At 36.4% G+C, this 22,459-nt stretch overlaps 1 protein-coding gene across 10 annotated transcripts in view; it reads left to right on the forward strand.

Annotated features, from left to right (window-relative positions):
* Positions 1 to 22,459, forward strand: part of LRBA (LPS responsive beige-like anchor protein) — a 430,053-nt gene that overhangs the window by 64,839 nt on the left and 342,755 nt on the right. For all 10 annotated transcript variants that reach the window (XM_089525694.1, XM_089525696.1, XM_089525700.1 and 7 more), the window contains exons 17-22: positions 1,838 to 1,935; positions 9,869 to 9,961; positions 10,958 to 11,066; positions 12,182 to 12,263; positions 13,287 to 13,410; positions 13,928 to 14,120. In XM_089525694.1, the coding sequence (XP_089381820.1) occupies positions 1,838 to 1,935; positions 9,869 to 9,961; positions 10,958 to 11,066; positions 12,182 to 12,263; positions 13,287 to 13,410; positions 13,928 to 14,120 (699 nt within the window). The remainder of the gene's footprint in view (positions 1 to 1,837; positions 1,936 to 9,868; positions 9,962 to 10,957; positions 11,067 to 12,181; positions 12,264 to 13,286; positions 13,411 to 13,927; positions 14,121 to 22,459) is intronic.

A 22,459-nucleotide genomic window follows, 5' to 3' on the forward strand; every position in this document is an offset into this window, starting at 1 on the left:
CCTTAAAGCATTCACCTATACCTTCTTGCCGAGAGACTGCATTTGAAAACTGCGTATTTTTGAAATACAGTAGGAGATATCCTAGGCAGCATATAAAGATTAAACAAATCCTCAGAATATAGTTACATTGAATCAAAATTACAATTTGAAATGTAGACCCTTGATTTTGTTTTTATACAAAGTAAGTAATCAGACATGTCATATTTACCATTTAGAAAAACATTTGGTGCTTTTTCATTAAAAAAATGTTTTAGGATTGGAATATTTCCATAATGGAGTTGTTATTTAAGTTTCTGGCAGTGGCCTACATGTTGTATTTTTGCATACAAGTGCTTTCTACTTTTAAATTATGTTTTCAGTACATTCTGTATAAATCACAAGATGTAACTGTGGTTGCTAATTGATTTTTTAAAAAAGATCACATTTGAAAAAAAAGAAACTTAAACAGGGCCTCTTTGCAAATACAGGATTAAAGCCTGAAATAGCTTAACTGCAGATTGTTTCACTGATTGTCCACTGGGACATTTTACCAGTAAGTGGTTTCAGGGTTAGGGTTACAGTCAGCAGTAGTAATCTTACACCCAGTAATTCATGGCTGACTCATTGACATATGTGGAATTTATAGAAGGAGGGCTACAGATTTTTGTGTAGAGTTTTTCAGACATCATTTCCTTTTGCACTATCTGTCAAACATGGTGGGTCCTTAAGTCCAGTATATAATGGCTAGGATCCAAAGAGCTACTTTAGGCATACCTAAGCACTTTGTTTACTCCCAGTGACTGACTGACAGACTGATAAATATTTAAAAATAACAGCCTTTTTTTTCTTCAGCTGTAAATATCTGAGCCATACGTTGCTTTTGAAAGGCCCTTCAGTTTCAAGAATGGTTTGCTCTTTGGTAGGGGTACTTGGGATTTATGTTGGAAAGAGCCAAAAGTTTTTTTGGGCAAATGCAATCCATTACCTTGGCTGTGTTTCTGAGGATGTATGTGGATATATACAGTCTAAAACAGCAACTATCCATGCAATTATTTGTTTACAGTGTGTCTAAAAAAAAAAAAAACAGGTTCTGTTGCCTATATTTGGAGTCTAGTGGTGTTTCATCGCAAGCATTTTATAGATTTGTAGATCCTATTAGCTGTATTCACATTCTTTTTCAAGTTAGGCTGGCTTGACATGAAGTTTCTTGGTAGTTGGTTTCCTCAGATCACACTTTCTTGGCGTTTTTCACCATTATTTTGAGCTTCGTTCACATGAAGAAAGCATAATGCAAGCTCTGAAAGGTGTAGCCACATTCTTGGCACTTGGCTCACAGCTTGTTATCTAGACAGTTAGATGTTAACATCATCTGCAAAGAAAAGCCAGCATGTGAGTGGTTGCTGTCTTTGCCTCTATGAATTGATGTAGACCACAGTTTGAACTTACCAAGATGGCTGAGTTGAATCCAAACCTTTCCCAGTCTAGGAATATTGGAAATACTTGGAATAACCAGGCCACAGATTTGTCCAAAATAAGGATGGGTGGTAGTGGAGTAGGATATAAATTAAATGAATGAGTTCCTGTTTGAGTTCCAATTGGTTCCATTTTCTCTGTGCCATTTTCTTTGTCCTTTTGGCTCTTCCTCTGAGAAGTAGTTATATTGGTATAAAAGTGGTTAAGCCAACATACAAGGTTTCTGGCTATTCTTTACCCCTTACACCTGGTACAGCTTTGAGTTAGAACTGATCTGCATTTAATGACAGTGGAGAAATACAGAGGTGAAGAAATGATTAAATTTAAAGTACAATATTAGAATGGAATATCAATTTGAAGGTGAGATTTTCTTTTTATTTTACAGGATGACAATTTAATGGATGTCCTGCAGTTACTTGTTGCTCTCATGTCAGAGCACCCCAGTTCTATGATCCCTGCCTTTGATCAGAGGAATGGATTACGGTAAGAGTAAAATTTTTGTGGAAAGGGAAGTGATGTGTTTTAACCTATGTGTTTAAATGGTTGCATGTGTTTAGTTATATATTGCATTTTAATGTATGTTACCTCTTCTGGAGCCTTGAGGAGAGACGAATAAGAACTTTTAAAAAAATATTTATTTATTAATTATTAAAAGGAGTATTTTAATTTTATAATTGATCACCTGTGTTGCTTGATATTTTGACAAATTTACTGCTGCAGAACAGTTTTCTTCAGTTTCCCCATCGTGCATTAATTGTTAAAAATGTTAGACTTGTTGAAAGTGTAGACTTATTACAGGTGAATACCTAATCACTTTAAACTGTGAGGTAAGGCATGTATTAAATGTTGTATGTACCATGCTGTAAGTGTCTCAAATTCTGTTAACACATTTCCTGGCCTCAGTAGGTACAGTCATCTGAGAATATATTATTCGTAAAACTTGAAGATTTCATCTTCTGAACCAGAGAGGATATAGCATTAAACACATTGCAGTGTATTAAAATCTGGTATCAAGCATCTGTTTCTGTAGAATTTTTAGTTAGCTGTACATGAGCTTGTAACCCATCTCACAACAATTACCATGGTATAAACAAAGTTCTGTCCTTTTATTCAAGTTTAATTACTTTCACTAGAGTGAATTAATCCCCAGTTTAATGCTATATCCTCTCTGGTTCAGAAGATGAAATCTTCAAGTTTTACGAACAATATATATCTCGGATGACTGTACCTACTGAGGCCAGGAAATGTGTTAACAGAATTTGAGACACTAGGTACATGAGTTTAAAATAGCTGAACGTTTTGTTTTTCATCTATTTTCATTATGGGTACTACAGGGTGATTTAAATTCAAACAATTAATTAGCATTAAATCTTGAATGCAAATCCTTGAATTCCATGCATTGTAGTATATGCTTCAGTTTCTGTTTTCCTGCAAAATGCCTGATTTTAATTAATTAATTAATTAATTTCTATCCCACCTTTCTTCCCAAAAGGATTCAAGGCGGCTCACAATAACAATTCTAAAAACACACCATAAAACAATTAAAACATCAGCAAAAAACAATTATAAAATTACAAACCTTAAAAACACAATAAAACCACAAGACCCATCCCATATAAAACCCATCCCATGTCTATATTTTATTTACCATGGGATGCCATTCCTGACCCTAAGATTCTGTTTTGCAGATTGATTGGGTTGCACCTAGGGCTGCCATAATTGTCCACTTTTACCAGGGACAAAATGTAGGACAAATTCAAGACCAAACTGTAGGGCAACTGCAGGACAAAACTCAGCTCAAAATGTAGGACATTTAAGGTCCACCATTTTTCTTCAATGTCCTACATTTTGGGCTGAGTTTTGTCCTGCAGTTGTCCTACAGTTTGGTCTTGAATTTGTTCCACATTTTGTCCCTGGTAAAAGTGGACAATTATGGCAACCCTAGTTGCACCTAAATTTACCCTGTTATGTTTGAATCTCTCTCTGCTCACTTAACACAAGCTGTTCGCATTGCTTTTGTGTACATTATCAAAGGTGCACCCTGCCTTCAGAAAGAACAATGTATTGGCTCTTTCCCTTCTCCCATTTGTGCATACAGCTATTCATACTAGTTAGGGGTTCATATTCCAGTTAGGTTTGAAAAATGTCTTCATCTAGTTTACCGCCCCATGGGTGGCCACAATGTTGGACCTTTTCTCACTTAAAAATGAATTCAGGGTTGATGCCAGGAGACAACACAAACATGCAGTCAAGTAAGAAACGTATTGTTAGAACAGATTTGGGAGCAGTAATTCATTTGCAGTATAAAATGTATTTTCATTTCATATATTTTGTCACAACTTATGGTTAACCTTGGGTTGTATCGTATTACACATTACAAGTTTTCCAGCCTCCAGAGTCACCTGATCTTGTTCATAATTGCTTTCCACCTCTCTTTACTGCTCCTTTTTGGTGCTGGCTGTTGTGATCATTTGTATGGTAATGTGGTATGTGAGAAAACTAATAACACTCAGAATAATGAATATCATATGAAGTCTCCTATGCATTACTTTGTTTTTACTTAAGTGGCAAAAGACATGCTTCTTTTTATTACCTAGCACAAGACAAATGTGTATGCGTAAAAATCTACTGTGAGCTATCACTTATTTTCTGTCATTTGTTTAACAAATTTTAATAAAGCCTTGTTGTAATTCACTTATGGCAAATCTGTTTCCTATATATTTTAAACTGTTGCCAATTAAATATATGATACCTGCAGTATGTGCAAAAAGCATATTTTCTGTATTTAATTTAGAAACCTTGTTTTTAGAAATATGTAGGTTTTAAACATTTCATAAACATTAAAGATACCACAGACTATCTTCCACGTTGCCCTACTGGAGAATATACATGCCTTTATCTGGTTAGTGTTGGCTTTCTCAGATTGCCTGTCTGCAGTCTTTGAGATTAAAAGTAGCATTATCACATGCAGGCCTTGCGGATCAGTCTTGAAAGCAACTGCCATGAGAGTCGTCACAATCTTTGCATCATTCTTAAAAGACTGCTACAAAGACTGTTTCAGTGTGCAACTGATGAGGTTGAATATTTTATGGGTTCTGTCTGTTCTTTCTCTGCACAGTGCAGGACACTCTTTAGGACAGGGAAATGTTCTAGTGTCTGTAAAGAAGCACAAAATAAAAGAAAAATGTGTACAAGTTGATCCTGTCTTATCCAGAATTCTAAAATGTGAAATACTTCAAAAACTAAAACCCTTTTCATGTGTGGTTAAGGTAGAGACACCTTTGCTTTTTGATGGTTCAGTATAAACAAACTTTGTTTTATGCACAAAATTATTACAAATATTGTATAAAATGACCTCCAGGCTATGTATTTAAGGTGTACATTGTATTTAGACTTGGGTTCTCTCTCTAATGTATCTCACTGTTTACATACAGTCGGCCCTTCTTATACACTGATTTTTTATACACGGATTCAAGCATCCATGGTTTGAAAATGTTTTTTAAAAAGTATAAATTTCAAATATAAAACCTTGATTTTTCATTTATTTTTAATAAGGGACACCATTTTTTATGTCATTATATTTAATGGCACTTGAGCATCCATGGATTTTGTTATCCACAGGGGATCTTGGAACCAAACCCCCACCGTATAACAAGGGTCCACTGTATATGCAAATACAGGTATTCCATAATAAAAAAATATGAAATACAGAATACTTCTGGTCCCAAAAATTTCAGATAACAGATAGCCTGTATGCACATATCAAGCTAAATTTGCTCATCTCGATAATATATGCCAGTGTTGTCTGTAATACCTAGATGGGTAATTTCCTAAGAATTCAGAGGTATTGTAGATATTGCTCCTTATAGAAAGTCAATCTGTTAATACTTCTTGTAGAAAATGAATATATTGCTGTTTGTATGTTGGGCTGGCCAACAATTTTCAGCCGTTTATTACCTAGCAGTATGATAATTAAGTTAGAATTTTATGCTTTAAGTAGCCAAATATTAAAGGAGTCAGCATGGTGTAATGGTTTGAACGTTGGACTACAACTACAACTCTGGAGACTAGGGTTTGAATCCCTATTCCCGCTGGTTGACTTTGGGTGAGTCACACGTTCTCAGCCTCAGGGGAGGGCAAGGGCAAGCCTCTTCTGAACAAATCTTGCCATGAAAACCCCACAGTATGGTCACCATAAGTTGGAAAGGACTTGAAGGCACACAACAACAAACAAAAGCCAAATATTATAACATCTAAAGTATTTTTGGATATACTGGTACAATGTTACCAGCTTCCTAGCTCAGTGAGTGATCACTTCATTAAAGCCATTTGAATAACTTGAGCTGAATAGTGAATGAGCTTGTTGTGACTCTGTGTTTCTTCTTATTCTGTTGGTGCATTGTGTACAGCACACTGTTAATGAGTACACAGTTGAGCAAATGGTAATAACTTATAATGATCATTATCTATATGAGGGAGATGCTGTGGTGGATCTGGATTTATCCTTACTTAATAAGCCCTGCTGGACTGCACCAGGTTAATATAGCAAACCATGTGTTGTCTTCCTTAACAGAAAAGCAATTGGATAAGCTTGTTACTGGACAAAGGTTTGTGCGCCCACTTTTTTATTCAGCAATTTTTGGGGGCAATATCACCTTAGTCCATGAGTTTTAGAATCCAGTTTGTCCTGTTGTAGAAAAAAGAATCAAATTCATTTTCATATCTTTACAGAGATTTCCCATTTGAATGATATGAAAGGCTGGAATTCTGTTCAGTGGTGTTGTGCTTCCTGTTGGCAAGAAAGGAATATCGAGTTCTCTCCTATAGTCCCCAGTACACACACTTTAAATATTAGTCAGGTCTATGCCACATATTGTGATTATAAATGGTTAAGCATAGACTTGCAGCAGAATTGGGAGGCTACAGTGAACTCCATTACATTGTTCTATTAATGTTCATGCAAATGTGACTGTTTAAGTAAGCAGTATAGGATTTTTAATAGAATTAACTAGTTCCTTCAGAACATCATCTGTGACCTAGTTTAAAGGTCACCTTTGCTGTGTTTGTATGTTTGCTTTTATAGATGCATATAAATCAGGGTTGGCAGGCTGCATAGGAAGTCCAAGGCCTATTTTATGGTCCACACTCTTCACTTACTCCCCAGTGCCACCTCTCAAAAAACAAAAAGTGGACTGTCATGCTTTGTGGGCTCCTTCCTGCTTCTCCTGAATAGGATGAGACCTACTTGAGGGTGTCTAAATGAGCTGCCACCACCCACTAAATTTAATCCCCCCATTTCTATTTGGGAGTTAATTTATGTTCAATTTGAACTTTCCATCCCTGACTCTACAAAATCCCCCCCCCCCCCCCCCATCATATTGCGGGAGATGAGATTATGTAGGCACATGAAAGAATGAGGAAAAGTGGATATCTATAAAGTTTCATCCTAAACTTTGATCTACATCAGCAATAGGATATTGCTTTTATGAAGGGCACCCACCTTCAGGCATACTTAGAAAAAATTACAAAGTTACAAAATAGTCTAGGTTGTATCCATTCCTCTTCTTTCTGCCTTGTGATCACCTGAAGCTTTTTATAATCTCTGATGTGAAGGATCTCAGAGGTTCAAGTTTCTTCCCAACTGGCCTGCTCTAGCTGGGCAATTGATTGCAATAAATGAAGCGTATGCCATCATATCATTAACCCCTTGTTTACCTGAAGGGAAGACTGTCTCTCATCTGTGTTGCTCAGATAATGAGAGGGCCTATTATCACATGGACAATAAGGTTTTGTTTTGTTTGTTTGTTTGCTTGCTTGCTTTTAATGGCCCTCAGGAATGATGATATGTGCTTGAACAGCTTGTATGTATATATGGATGAACACAAGCCTGAAATCTCCCCTGCTTGAAAAGCCAAAATTAAAACCAGAAGTAGATACTGTTCCCTTCTAGTTTGGGTTACTTAAAGACAACCACACTGTTGTTTTTCAGTCTGGTTCAGCCTCCATAAAGTGCTGGGGGCGATACTTTAACCTCAAGCCCTACCAAAACTGCGCAGTTCAGTGTAAATTAAAAAAATAAACATTTGGATGGTATTAAATTGCCTTGCAGTCCCCCATAAGCAGTAGGAATTACTGGCTCCCTTTTGTCGCCTAGATCAGTGATGGTGAACCTTTTAGAGGACGAGTGCCCAAACTGCAACACAAAACCCACTTATTTATTGCAAATTGCCATGTCCCTCTGGCTTTCTAGTAACAAACTCTGGCAAACTTTGTGCTGGGGTGACGGCACATGTGCCCACAGAGAGGGCTCTGAGTGCCACCTCTGGCACCCGTGCCATAGGTTCACCATCACTGGCCTAGATGATTCTGATTCAACTCCACACAACTGGTAGTATGAAACAAATCAGATGATTTCTTCCTACAAAACCTATGGGACCATATTTAAGAACTGTAAATAAATGCTCCTCTTGAGACAGATTTCCACAGTTAGTCTGGTGGTTGGAGGGCTGATTGAGATGAGAGTATTGTGAAGAATCTTGGCAATCTCCCCTTGGGAACCCAAGTGCTTTCGGCTTTGCTAGGGTTGCTCTGGATCCAGAAGAGTTGGCTCGTACTGAACAGTACTGTCTTTAAGGGAGGACAGCCATATTCAACATTGTACACAGTTTTCCACAGTGGTAACTGATTGAACAGTGTGTCATTCTATTGTAAACCTGAGAATGAGCAATTCATTTAAAATTTTCCAATATTTGTGTCGGGATTTAAGTTGTGAACTCTTGTACTTCATTTCTGACAACATACGTCTGCTGGGAACATCTTTGGTTTCTGAATAATGTTTTCTAGTTTTACTAATGAAGCTAGGTTTTCTGATTATCCCTGTATATGACAGTTTGCTAATACTGGATGTACAGGATATTAATTTGAATGTCTGCAGTTTTTCTTTTAATTATAATGACAAAAACATGTTTTGTGGCAACCAACTTGATATTTTTTTTTTTAAAAAAGAACAATCTTCAAAATCTGTTTGTGTGTTTGTGTGTGCATACCTTCAAGTCACCTGTTGCTTTATGGCATCCATGAATTTTGTACAGTTTTCTTAGGGCAATGCATATTCAGGCATGGTTTTGCCAGTTCCTTCCTGGGAGTAGGGAACTGTTAAAAGGATGACAGAAAGCAAACATGATGTAGACAGGAGAGTAATGCATGTACATCTACAATGTTACATGGAAGATTGCTCTGTTAAGATTTTAAAATGTATAGAATTAACCTTGTGTTTTTATGTAATAATTTCAAGCATAGTGTGTGAGTATAATGGAAAGGATGTCAGATGACAGCATTCGTTTCCCCCTTTCTTCTTACAGCTGTCGTAAATGACTAGCAAGGGACACATGTCAAATATTACTGTTAGCATACATTGCTCTCTCACGGGGACTGAAGCATTTAGGAAATTTCAAGTCTGTCTCTTGGAACGAAGAAATGTTAATAAATTTGCTTTCTTACACTATGAACTGGGTAAAGGGATAGCATTTAAAAAGAATTCATAGCAAATATGCTGTTTTCCTACAAACTGTGTTCTCTATGAGCTGAGGTCTAGAGTGGCAGCTCTTTCTTATTTTAGGGGTATTCTATAATTATATCCAACTATTTTTGTTATTGTATATCTTTTCACTTGGTACAAAGATCATTTTATAAATTACATGCTATAGTCCCCATTGAACACTTTATTTTAGTTGATAAATACTAAGTTGTTCCATTGGTTTCTGTGCCCTGTTTCCTATGACGTGACTAGCCAGGGAAATAGGGGAATTCTGGCCTATTAATTATGACAATGTGCTGGTACATGCTAACTGCTTGCACCTAGACAAACTATGGAGCTTTAGCCAGTGGTTTGTTTACTGTGTCAAGCAAACCCAGGGGCAGGTGTGACACCGGTTTGTTTCTGTCTCAACAAATCAGATCATTGGATCCATAAATAACACTTTTTTTACTTTTTCAAATTCAGATTTTTTTTACATCATTACATAGGTAGATAACAACTATTTTTTTAAAGGAAAAAAAAAGCAAGAACATACCAGGTCTTGCATATTAGTTCTCAAAAAGCCCAAGGTTCTCGCAGATAATGCAATTTTTAAAGTTCAGATTCACCTCATGTAAAAATACAAATAAATCAGTAAATGGGTGGCACTCTACCATTCAACTAGAGCATCTTTCCAAATGTGATCATGATAGATATACAAACTCATTACCATTGCTGATGAAATTAATAAAAAGGAAACTAGGAAATCTGCACACAATACTAGAGCAATTTGCTGTGGGCTGGAATCTAGGTGGCAGGTGTACCTGGATGTTATATTAATTTACCGGTATCTACAATCTTACTTTTTTAAAAAAATCTGTTCTTTTCTTTTTCATGTAGTGTTGTCTACAAACTTCTTGCATCGAAAAGTGAGGGGATCAGGGTCCAAGCCCTAAAGGTTATGGGCTATTTCTTGAAGCATTTGGCACCCAAGTAAGTAATGGGTAGACTTTCCACAAATGTAATCCACTAAAACAATTAAGCCTAAATCCAATAAAGCCCACTGAAAACAATGGACTTGTTTTAAGTACTTACTTGTTTGTCTGAATTGTAACATTTTTGTTCTATATTTATGATGTTGATAGAGGAATTAAAATTGCAACCTTAATTCTTTCACTAGGACAGAAACATTATATATATAAACAGAAATATCTGATACCAGATATAGGGCCCGAACAGACAGGCCAAAATAAAGCTGCTTCGGGTCACTTTGGAGGGATGCTGTTTAAATAATGCTTGCATCTTAAGAAGCTGGAAGCCATGCCAAAGCCACACTCCAGTCCTAAGGACTGGAGCACAGTTTGGTGCAGCTTCTGGCCTCTTCAGATGTGTGTGTCATTTAAACAGAATACTTCCAAAGTGAACCAAAGCAGCTTTATTTTGGCCTGTCTGTTCAGGCCCATAGATGGTTGTGTTTTGAAAATTGCATTCTGGCCTGGAAGTGCATCAGTTTAATTCAATTGCATGCAGCTCTTTTGATTCTTCCTCATTTCTCCATTTCTGTAAACAGTGATACAAGCCTGGAAGTCATAGTTAACTCTAAGTTCCTGTTATCAACCAGAAAACCACAGTTAATGGCTTCCAAACATGTCAGAACATGGAATCATAGTTTAAAATATGGTTCTGTAACTTGCTTGTTTGGAAATCAGTTTGCTCTAACTATATCTGCTGGTTATGATGATATGGTATGCTGTGCTTAACTGTTCATAGTTCCTTGAGCTAAAGAAAAATCAGACCAAGAATAAAAGGGTTGTGTGTAGATCTATAAAGCTGTTGAATGTCTCAGTTTAAAAAAATAAGATTTGATTGTATGTTTACAGCCATTTATAGATGTCAAATCTCCAGGATAAAACAGAGATAGCTTGTATATATCAGTTTTTATTAATTATTCTCATGTGGTTTTTTTATTTACTTTGTTGTATAATTTAGGAGGAAAGCTGAAATTATGCTTGGACATGGGTTATTCTCTTTGCTGGCTGAGAGGCTCACACTTCAGACAAGTTTAATTACTCAGACAACATACAATGTACTATTTGAGGTACAGGTCTTTCTAATTGCATAGAAATTATTGTAAATTGGTTGTATGTTTGTGTTGCTATGTTCCAGCAGATAAGCTTAGTTTAGATTTCTTGACTTGAAATCAAGTAAGTGCTACCCTTAATTTATACAAATAATGTGCCTAATTTGGAGAAAAATCACACTATATTGTCTGTCGGGTTTCTGAATATTAGTGAAATAAAGTATGCTGATATATCTTTAGCTAGTACAGAGAATAATTGGTATTATGTAGGTATACAGACTCAGTTTAACCACAGAATTCTGTCAGCTGAGAAACAAGAGTACCCCTGACTTCAGAGTCAAAAATACTAGCCAAAAACATGTTTTAAGATGATAAGCACTTATGAAAATAATGTTGTATGTAAATATCTATGGAAGTATGAAGTAACAGCACTGTCAGAAATGAACTCGTAGATACAATGTACGGTCTCAGTATAATTGTAACTTTTGTTCATGGCATAGCTCTTGGGTTTCTGTGACAAATTAGCCTATCATGTTCTTTTCTGTTACATCCACAACTTGTTTGGAATGACTGGTATAGTAGAACACTTTACTAAGGAGGACTGGTTCATAAAATGCTGATGATGTTAATCCCACTAATTAATAATAATCCATAATGTGTTATTTCAGAACATTATATACAGTAAGTATATTTACAGGAAGGACTATGTTTAGATATGACACATTTAAAAATCTTTTTTAATTATGCTGTCATCTCTGCCTTTCCCAGGAGAATGTGGGAAAGAGCTTATATGGTTGTTATTTTAAGGCTATTCTATCACAACATGTGGGCAAATAATTGTTTCTACCATTACAGGAAGAGATTCTGAGTAGCCCTTACTTGTTCTCCAAATAAGTTTGGATTTCTTCCTGCTTTGTAATATATGTAAAGTTCATTTCACTTCTTCCTCTTCTTGGTTCTTCTAGAGATATGCAGTAGATTAGACCATTATGTATGGAAACAATTATTTTAGAGATCATAATTTAACAAAGATGGCTGACCTTTAACCTGAAAAAACCCCATCCATATAACAGCCGTTAGAATAATGCTTTGTTAAACAAATGTAACATTTTGCTCTTATATCTTGTCTTCAGATTCTTATTGAACAGATTTGCACTCAAGTGATACGTAAGCAGCATCCTGACCCAGATTCAACAGTGAAAATACAAAATCCTCGTAAGCATTATGTTCCTTTTAAGATAGTCTATAAAGCAGCTGTATACAATCATCTCTACAAAAAGAGGATAAGACTTGGCAAGGAATCTTGATTCTCTTTTTTCTTTTGTTTGTATTTATAAGTCCATTTGATCTGACACTGCAAATTAATGCAAAACTATGGGTAAACAAAATTATGCAAACAGTGTAAGTGCTCTTATTAACTTATTGTAGAATATTCAGAATGAGATCTCTGCATGTTCTTGGTCAAAAGTTGCAGGTTCTTTGTTTTTGTGAGCTGGTGGGGGGGGGGATACCTAGTCAGGGTCCAACAGTGAATTTCCACTATAAATTCTATTTACTTCTTACCCCCCCCCCCCGAGGGTCCCCCAATCCCGAAGCATGCTTTTAGGACACAATGGGATGGAGTGCCCCCTTAATTCTCCAGAAGCAGTGGGGCCCAATCTGATTTCTTCAAATTCTGCTTTTCCTCACAGCCCAAGTAGGTCTTATAATGGATGTCTTGGTAATTAAATGTGAATTACAGTATTATATTTCCTCAAAGCATATTTGCAGAAATTCAGAACAAAGCAACATTAATAAATATGCAGGAAAGGTCCTCTTCCATTAGTCTAAACTCTCAAGTTCTCTTCATAATCTTTTGATGATGGATACCTTTATTTGTTATCTTGGTTCAGTTAACTCTCCAGACTTCCCATGATAATAGGAATCAGTTTTACACTGAATTTCCAGATGGCTTCAAGGACGATATCTGGATCACCCTGATTAAATATTGAATGTACCCAATGGTTTCTCCCATTCCTTAATACACATAGGCTTTCATATCACTTCATAAACCAGTGTACACCATACAGCTGTACTGACATGAATAGTGTACAAGAAACTGTACAAACCCTTCTTTGTTTCTTATCTAGCATATTGCATCATGAAGTAGCCCTTGTTTCACTTGAAGAAACTGAAATATGCAACTCTAACTTTGCATCTCAGATTATTAGATGCTTTATTTTAATTTTTTTTCTACAGAGGTTCTGAAAGTTATTGCAACCTTGCTGCGTAACTCTCCTCGGTGCCCAGAAACTATAGAGGTCCACCGAGTTTTCCTCTCTGATATGATTAAGCTTTTTAATAGCAGCAGAGATAATAGGCGGTAAGTAAATAAAATATACCTTTATATACTATATACCTTAGAAAACTCTAAAATAGTTGTTGAAACAGGAAATGTATTTCAAATGCTGTCACTGAATTTCAGTGCCACATGAATTTGCCCAAAACATTTCTAGTCAGTCTTAATTCATGTTGATTTTTATGGCCTTTGAAACTTCAGTTGTCTCTAATGTGTAGCTTGCTTGCTTGTTTTCCTCTTGAGTCCCACATTTTTTCCTCTTAAGTCCCACATTTGCGAGAAAGGTGTGATATAATAATAGTAAGAGTAACAATGAGAGTCAATGTTGCATAATGGTTTGTTCCCGATTCAGCCACAAAACCCACTGGATGACCTTGGGCAAGTCATATGTTCTCAAAGTCAGGGGAAGACTATAGCAAACCTTCTCTGAACAAATCTTGCCAAGAATATCCCATCACTTGTTAAACAACAGCTGCTGCTGCTGCTACTACTACTAATTGTTTCTAAGACTTGATTTTATATTGTGTTAATAATTTTTCAGGAGTTTACTACAGTGCTCCGTGTGGCAGGAATGGATGCTCTCCCTTTGCTATTTTAGTCCCCAAAATTCTGATGAACAGAAGATAACTGAAATGGTGTATGCCATTTTTCGAATTTTACTTTATCATGCAGTCAAATACGAATGGGGTGGCTGGCGTGTTTGGGTAGACACACTAGCAATCACACACTCAAAGGTAAGTGTGCTGAGACAGCCAATACATATATTTCTTCATAATTTCAAAGAATTCTCAAAGTGTGTTGAGCTCTGAAAAAGAGTTATGCCAAAATGAGATTATCTGAATGGTTACGAAAAAGAATGAGGAAAGAAATTACTCTTCCTAAAAACTTAAATTAAAATGATCAAAACATGCTAATCTTGTGTAGCCTCAGGTTCAGTGACAGTGTTGGTGATATGATAATTTGGTAGCAGGGTGGCAGGTCTGATGTTCAGTAGTGCCTTTGTGTTTCATGACGCATTATTGTGTGTTCTATGGATTTATACAAATTTGGGACACAAGGTGGCGCACCTAGTCTATTTCTAGGCCAAATGATGCTCTTTCAGAAGACTAAGTGGCTGTGCAATAAATTGGTAAAGTATAATGAAGAAACTAGAGAGAAATCTGTTTTCCATCCAAACAAAAAGAAAAGAAAAGAAGCTGGAAATTGATTTTTTTTCTAAGTAAAAGAATAAATCAAGCTTCCTTCTAACACATTCATTTTCTATGGTTACAACAATATTGAGGGAAAGAGTTTTTGTAATGGTGGGACTTTCCTGTAGTTGAGAAACAGATTAAAATGAGGTTGCATTTTGTTTCCTACCTTCCTTTTTGTTCTCCCAAACATTTTAATATAATTTTGGGTCAGTTTCCAGATGGGAATATGGAACTTAAGGAAAAACCCACAAGGTATGCTTTTTTTCCTAGTCAACCAATGTATGTATTGTGGACAGTCTGGTGTGTAGATTGTATAATTTAGCTTCAAAAATTCTTCAGTCATCTGTATTGTTGGGTGTGGGCTAATGCCAGGTGAGATTACTGAACACATAGAGATAGCAATAGCAAAAGTAAATAAACAAGGTTACTTTGCTAAGATTGTGATTGTATTTTAAATGTGGGAAGCTAACTTCTCTACAGCAAATCTAAAATTGACAAAATAGTATTTTGAGATATTTGATATTAGTCAAACTTCCTTTCTTTTGAAAATGCCTTGTGATAATTGGTAGACCATGTGAAATAATCTGGGTGACATGTTGATTCCGATTTAATGTTCTTGAATATTCTAAACTGCAGATGGCTATCATGAATAGTAGCAGTTAAAATATGTCAAGATTATGATTTCCTCATGGGATGAAGCAACAAAATTTAACCATACATGGTTTTGCACTCATTTTAATCCTACTTACTGTTGTAGTTTAATAAGCCAGTTCATCTGGTTCTGTTAAGTTTACATCAGTTTTTTTAAAATGCAGGAATTTATAACTGTTAATTTGTGTTGGGATTTATTTAGTGTTAACCCAACAACTTCCTTATATTTTTAAGGATGAGGGATGTATAGTCACATGACTGACTTGAACAGAAAAATATGGGTTGATACAAAAATTCAAATGGGTTAGTAAACTCTGGAAGTTAAATCTTGGACTATACTGTTCAAGTGTAGAGATAGTATTATTAATCCTATAAATGGATGTGGAACTTTTACAAGTAAAACCCCCAAGTTTCAGTAGTATTGCCTAGTTCAAGTAATGTTTTTTGAACGCCAGACAATTCCTGGAGACTGGCTGTAAATAAAATACAGACTGTAACTAAAATATTTTGGTAAGCTATGTGTTCGCAATATATTATTTGATGTTACTAAATGCTCCAGTAAATAATAGTTTATCACTCTGAGTTCTCCATGTTTACATTTTTTATAATTTTGAGATTTCTGCTGTCATGGCTCTCCGCTTAATTTTTCACAACTAGCTGCACATGTTTTTCATTGCCATGATTTCTTTTGTGACTAGCTTCCATTTGGGCTTTCTGCTAATAGCCTTGTTCATCTGAGACTGTCTACTTGTGATAGTCACAGATCCATTTATCTGAACCTGGACCTGCCTTGGTCATGTATAGAGGGGCAGGTGGGAAGCTGCAGGTGTGGTGAGATGAAACATCCTTACTCATATAACTTTCATCCCTGCAGTCTGTTCTCCCCACTCCCAGACAAGCTCTGACACTACAAATAAATTTAGTGAGGAGAAGAGTTCCTCTTGGGGGATGTGGTGGTGGGAAAGGGGATGCAGGAAAGAAAACCACAGGAGGAGAGGATTCAGCTTTTCTTAAGGACATGACTTTTCTCTTTTTAAATTTGCCCCTCTTCCAACTTTCTAATATACTTTTGATGGTTTAAACTTGTGCTTCTATCAAGCTGTTCTTCTGTCATCACATATAATTTTATTCTGCATGCAATATCACTCTTTTAGTCTTCTCATTACTGTCCCTATATTCTGCTGGTAACTCATTTATTTATTTACGGTATTTATACCCTGTTCTTCAGCCCTAAAGGCTCTCAGAGCGGCTTACAATTATTATTATTTTTAATTAGACAGTTCCCTGCCTTCAGGCTTACAATCTAAAAATTCGTGCTACAGAAGGTGAATGGAATGGTGGTAGGGAAGGGGATCAAGTCCAGAGGTTTTCTCCCTCTGAGGCCTGGACCTCCAGTTGGACTGGAAGGAGGGGCCTTCTTCTTGCTCTGGCTAGCCCTGATGCAGTTGGGCCTGCCTTTTCACTCCCTCATAAATTTGAGATTTCTAGGAATAGCTCAAGAAAGGCATTTTCTTTGGGCATGTAAATTGTGTTACTCTTCACACTAGAGAAAGGTCCTCTTTGTGCAGGAGCACAGCATGTTTATGATGTGGCCACTCTTCAGGGACGTAGCCAAGGGGGGGGGTTTCTTGGGGTCCGGACCCCCCTTTCCATTAGAAAAATGAATGGTGTGTGCTGCTGCGCTGCCGCACCCAAGCCCCATTATAATGATGGCACTTAGTCTGGATCCCCCCTTCCTAAAATCCTAGCTACATCCCTGCACTCTTCCTGTAATATTTGGGTTCTTCATATTTTTTTCTAGTGGGACTGATGCCTTCACTCCTTCCCGCTGCTTAAACAGAGTGAAATGTCTGCCTCAAGCTGCTGTGCCTTACTCGTGTATTATGAAGGATGCTGCCCCATCCTTGAAATACAGTTGTTGAAATAAAAAAATTGTTGAAATGTGTTGAAATAAAATCCAACTGTTCGCTTATCCAGCCACCCACTGTCTATGTGGAATCAGGGGTGCAGGGCCAATATTACGTTACACTTGGCCCTGTTAGCCTTACTGTTTCCCTTTCTTCTCAGCATTTTGTAGACTTTTGTTTCCTAGAAAGTAGACAATTGTAGGAGCCAGATGGAATCTGGAACTGCTGTGTTGAAATATGAAAAGTAAAGAAACAGGGTACATTATAAAAGCCTGTTGAATTGAGATAATGAATTGAGATAAAGGTAGAAGTAGTCCCTTGAGATGAATGTCTAGTTGTAACCAACCGTAGGGGCAGGGCTCATTTCTGTTACTAAGCCGAAGAGCCAGCATTGTCCGAAGACGACTCCAGTAATGTGGCCAGCATGACTGTACCGAATGCTGTTACCTTCCAACCAAAGTACTACCTATTATCTACTTGTAATTGCATGTTTTTGAACTGCTAGGTTATCAGAAACCGGGATTAGTGACAGAAATATACCCCATCATGTGGCACATTGAGCCTTTTCTCAAATGTATCCTATTTCAGTATTCCCTGAATGCAGTAGAATTCTCAATTAAATGCCTTTATTGACATCCTGGGGATAAATGTCCTGAAATCTGGATATTTTCCCCATTTTCTTTCACCAAATTATTTAAGATTTCTTATATGTTTTTGTTGGGATTCATATAAGCCTATATGATACGATACAAATTGTTATATAAATCCTCTCATTTTCATAACAACAAGAAACCATAACATTTTCCTCCTTGGCTGTGAGATGGTGAGTTATTTTCTGTTTCTGTCAGGAGAGTTTTTGTATTTACAAAAACAATCTTAATGCAGATTGTACAAATAACAAAGCTAAACTATGAGGCAAAACAGATGGCCAGGAAGGAGCGGCCTCTGGCCATTATGACTGTGATGTTGTCAGGATCTCAGCAACCTCACGGCCCCCTCCCAAAGCAGGTTGCCCCCTGCAGTCCCAAGTAGAACACCTCAAGAACCTCATTAAAACAGCTCTTTTTTGATCCAGTTGTTTGGACCGGAGGGCGTCATTGGAGTGGGTTTTGGCCGCTTTGGAAGTGTGCATCATGTAAGCTTGAAGCCACTTCTTTTGACCCATGTGTTTGAGGCCTATGATAGCTTCTTCCTTGTTGGATGGACTTTTTAAAAATTCGAGACATCATATGGTTTTTTTGTGTCTTTTGGATCACTCTCTAGTTCTTTTGTGCTTTGTATTTATGTTTGGACTTGGTTTCACAAGAGGAAATGGCACGAGTTTTGTCCAAAAAGGTCATTTTGTGCAAATTGTAGAAACCTCTATGAAAAAGTTCTCATAGTCTCACTCTCACAGGTAAGAAAGCTTGCAGTGATTAATGAACACTCAGCAGGCCTTTTCAAAATGTTGAGACAACTTGTATAAAGGGGAATGAATGATTTAAGAAGATTTCTTTACATCTTCACTTAATATGAATAAGAGCTGCATTAATTTCAAAATATTGAGCAACATGAAATTGCTGAAGCAATGTTTTGTTACACCCAGTTCCGGGAAGAGATTTTAAAATTTGTTTTTATGTGCCTAGTGCTGACTAAATAAGATTATTTTTATTTCATTTAGAAATATACTACTAATATGTAACATTCTGATAAAGAACTAGTTTATATAGAACTGGTGCTGCAAAATTGGATGGGTTTTGCAGAGCTACACATCAAGATACATGCAGCTGCTATAAAAAGCCAAAGAAACTCAATTGCAATTTTATTGTCCAGTTTGATAGATTTCCTGCCACCTTTGTAGCAAGAAGGCTGTTTGTCACTGTACCCCTCTTCTCCAACAGCTGCACAACGCTTTATAAGCAGTGATAGCTTTTGTGGCATAATTGCACTACATTGGTTTCTTTTGCTCTCAGGAATTGAAGCTGTGCGTAATCTTTTTAAAGCTAAATTCCTTTGTGATGGCTTGATTCCTCCCCTTAAAAAAACTTTCCTTATTGCATAGCTTCCTCTCCCCACCTTCCAGACTACTTGTGCGAGACAAAAAAATGGTTTAATTTAATTTAAAAAATAATTTTCAGTAACCATATTCTTGCTAAATGTTACAAACTAGGTTTTTCTAGTTTCTGCAGGATATTATAGCCATATTAGTCCTAATGACAATCACTACGTATTTAGAAAATTGTTTTAGTGAATGGTAAGTGAATAACCAACAAAGGAGGCTGGTTGCATTGTTGCTGTAATGTTTTAAATTCTCTTAAACTTGAAATGTTCAGCTGTCATATTTAAATTTATTAAAATTGTTCCCTTTTGAAGTGAACATTATTTAAAATATATTTTTTCAAAGTATTTTTCTTAATTGATAGCATATTTTCATTAGAGAGACGCTATGAATTATCAATTAGATTCTGTTTTTAAACACTGTATACCCATTTAAACTATATACCAGAGTATAAATATTACTTCATTACTCATAAAATTGATTAATCAGCCTATGTGATATTTAACTCTAGGGTTCTTTGTATTTAAATACTGTAAATACTGTAGTTGTTTAGTTTACCATAAACTGAAGGAAGAAGCAAATCTCGTTTTTAGTTGTTGTTTTTTTAATTAAAAAATAGTATTAGGGAAAGATATAATATTCATTGAGATTCCAGGTAGTATCACTCAATAGAACTGATATCCATAAAATTAAATTGAGTTATATAGCGATTTGCTTGACTTGCTGAGCCTTGCAGATGCAGAGAGATTGAAAATAGAAGATGAGCAATAATGATGTATTAGTCCAGATGGATTTATGGGGAACAATTAAAGGGTTTAAAGTGTGAAAAGGGGTGATTGTATCATGCAGTGGGCAGCTTCTTTGCAAGATTTACCTTAGAAGCCTGGAAACTTGATGTTTGGGGAACTGGAATTTTTGTCTCCTCAAATAGGTATGATGGAATGTACATAACAGAACTAACGTTTGCATTCAAAATATTTTGTTCTTCAGTATTTAAAATATTTAGAACAAAATTTACAAGATTTGAAAACTATCCCTGAGTTGTGTAAAACAAAGAAGTAGAACCTAGAGATAAAATCTGAGAGTCAGTGGATGATTACAGTAACATTCAAGGTACTACAACAGATCTTAAACTGTTGCTCAATGTACCACATATTTGCTTAGGATAATATACAGTTGTCTTGTGAACTGAATATCAGTGCTGATCTTGGTTAGCATAGCACTGGATTGGTCAGTTGTATTTTTATTATATTGCAAGTTGAAATATACAAAGCATTTTATGAAAATACAAAATTCAAATGACAATTTAGATCATAAGAGAGTGTAAAATAGATTTTTAAAAAAATAAGGCAAAGAAACATAGTAATCAAAACGTGTGTGTGTGTGTGCATGTGCGTGTGTGTGCATTCAAATTGATTGTTGAGTTATGATAACTACATGAATTTCATCTGGTTTTCTTAGGTGCGGAATACTCAGAGATGGTTGTGCCATTTCCTTCCTCTGAAATATAGTGTATAGCAGCTAATACTTAATTGGCTGTAAGTAAGTACTCCCATGTAAGTACTAACCAAGGTGGAGCTTGTTTAGCTTCCAAGATGAGACAGGATCTGATGCCTAAAGTACATCCTCAGAATAATATCATAGCTCTTGGGAGAGGTATCACAAACACAGGAGATTAAAAATAGTGAGGAAGAAAGGAGGTGAGAGCAAGAAAAATAATAAATGTTATTTTAAAAAATAGCTCAGGAATTATGCTTATTTAATAGAAACAGAATTTCAAAGAAATGGCAAAAGCTCAGTAAAAAGCATGGAAATGGGAATCAAAGCAAGATCTCTGGAGGTCTTAGAGGTGTAAAGGAATGGGAGGAATGGAGATCATAAGATAAGAAGCAACAAAAATTCAGCAATTACAAGGCCAGAGAGGTCACATGGAGTGTTTAAAAAGTAAAAAGCTGCAGCATGACCAGCTATGAAATCAGTAAAGATGTATAGAGATATTGCATGAGAAGAGAAGCTGTGAGTTAGAAGGATATTACAGGAAACAGAAGAATGAGTAAAAATTAAATTTGTGGAGTGTGATTAAGACAGAGAAATATAGGGGGAATGAATAATTTTTCCTTCACATGTTTATTGAACACCAGCCATTAGGTTAGTTGAATTATCATCTAATAATAATTAAAGCATAGGCCTGAATACCCTGATGGCACCAGAGCCTGTCTAATCTTGGAAGCTAATCAGGGTCAGCCCTGGTAAGTACTTGGGTGCAAGACTGCCAACAAATACTAGATGCTATAGGATATATTTCAGAGGAAGGAACTAACAAAACTACCAGTTCCTCCGCAAAATCTCTGAAATTCTTGTTCATCAGCTGGCCTGCTTAGATCTTGTAAACTCAGGGCCATGGCTTCCTTGCATGAATTAATCTGCCTGTTGTGTGGTCTTTCTCTTGTTCTACTGCCTTCCACATTTTGATCTTTTCCAACGAGTCATGTTGCTTCGTATGTCCAATGTATGTCGGTCTTAGTGTAGTTAGCTTCACTTCTAGGGAGAGCTCAGCTTGATTTGCTGTTGGACCCATTTATTTGCCTTTTTAGCAATCCATGATGTCCATATAACTCTTCTCCGTGAGCAATCCCCCCCTCCCTTTCTATCAGCTTGATTCACTTCCTATCAGCTTCCTTCACTGCCTAGTTTTCACAACCATACACAGGAATAGGGAATACTGTGGACTGGATGATTCTGACTTTAGTATTTGATGATATTCTATACCCCCAGGTTCAATCTATTCATAGAGTGCAGATTAATTTTCTAGAATGAGTAGTAGGTGAAAGGCATTGGTCTAGCCATATATTCAGTAGTAAGTATATCTGGCATGCATGGCACCTCTCTAGCATTATGTCACATAGTGTAATTGGAATCACTACTGACAGGTAGAGCATTTAATGTGCCTTTTAATTTTTTCATTTTATGAGTGGATATACGTAATTGCCATTGAAAAATAAGTTGTACAATTGTACAGTGAGCAGGCCAGTTCATGACTGAGGATCCCAGAGATCCTTGGTATGTGCTGTGGTTTGGTTTCCCCCCTCCCATGGATACCAACATCTATGGATGCTCAAGTTCTATTATATACAATGGTCTAGTAAAATGATGTCTGTTATATGAAATAGAAAATACATATATTCATGCTGTGAATGAGGAATCTGTGGACATAGAGGGGGCTCAATTGTAATAGTGATCGAACCTGTTCCCTAAATAACAGCATACAAAGTAAGCTGCCTCAT

Source organism: Sceloporus occidentalis, unplaced genomic scaffold (assembly GCF_023333645.1).
Source record: "Sceloporus occidentalis isolate IW3139 unplaced genomic scaffold, rSceOcc1.0.p SCAF_5, whole genome shotgun sequence".
NCBI classification, from domain to species: domain Eukaryota; kingdom Metazoa; phylum Chordata; class Lepidosauria; order Squamata; family Phrynosomatidae; genus Sceloporus; species Sceloporus occidentalis.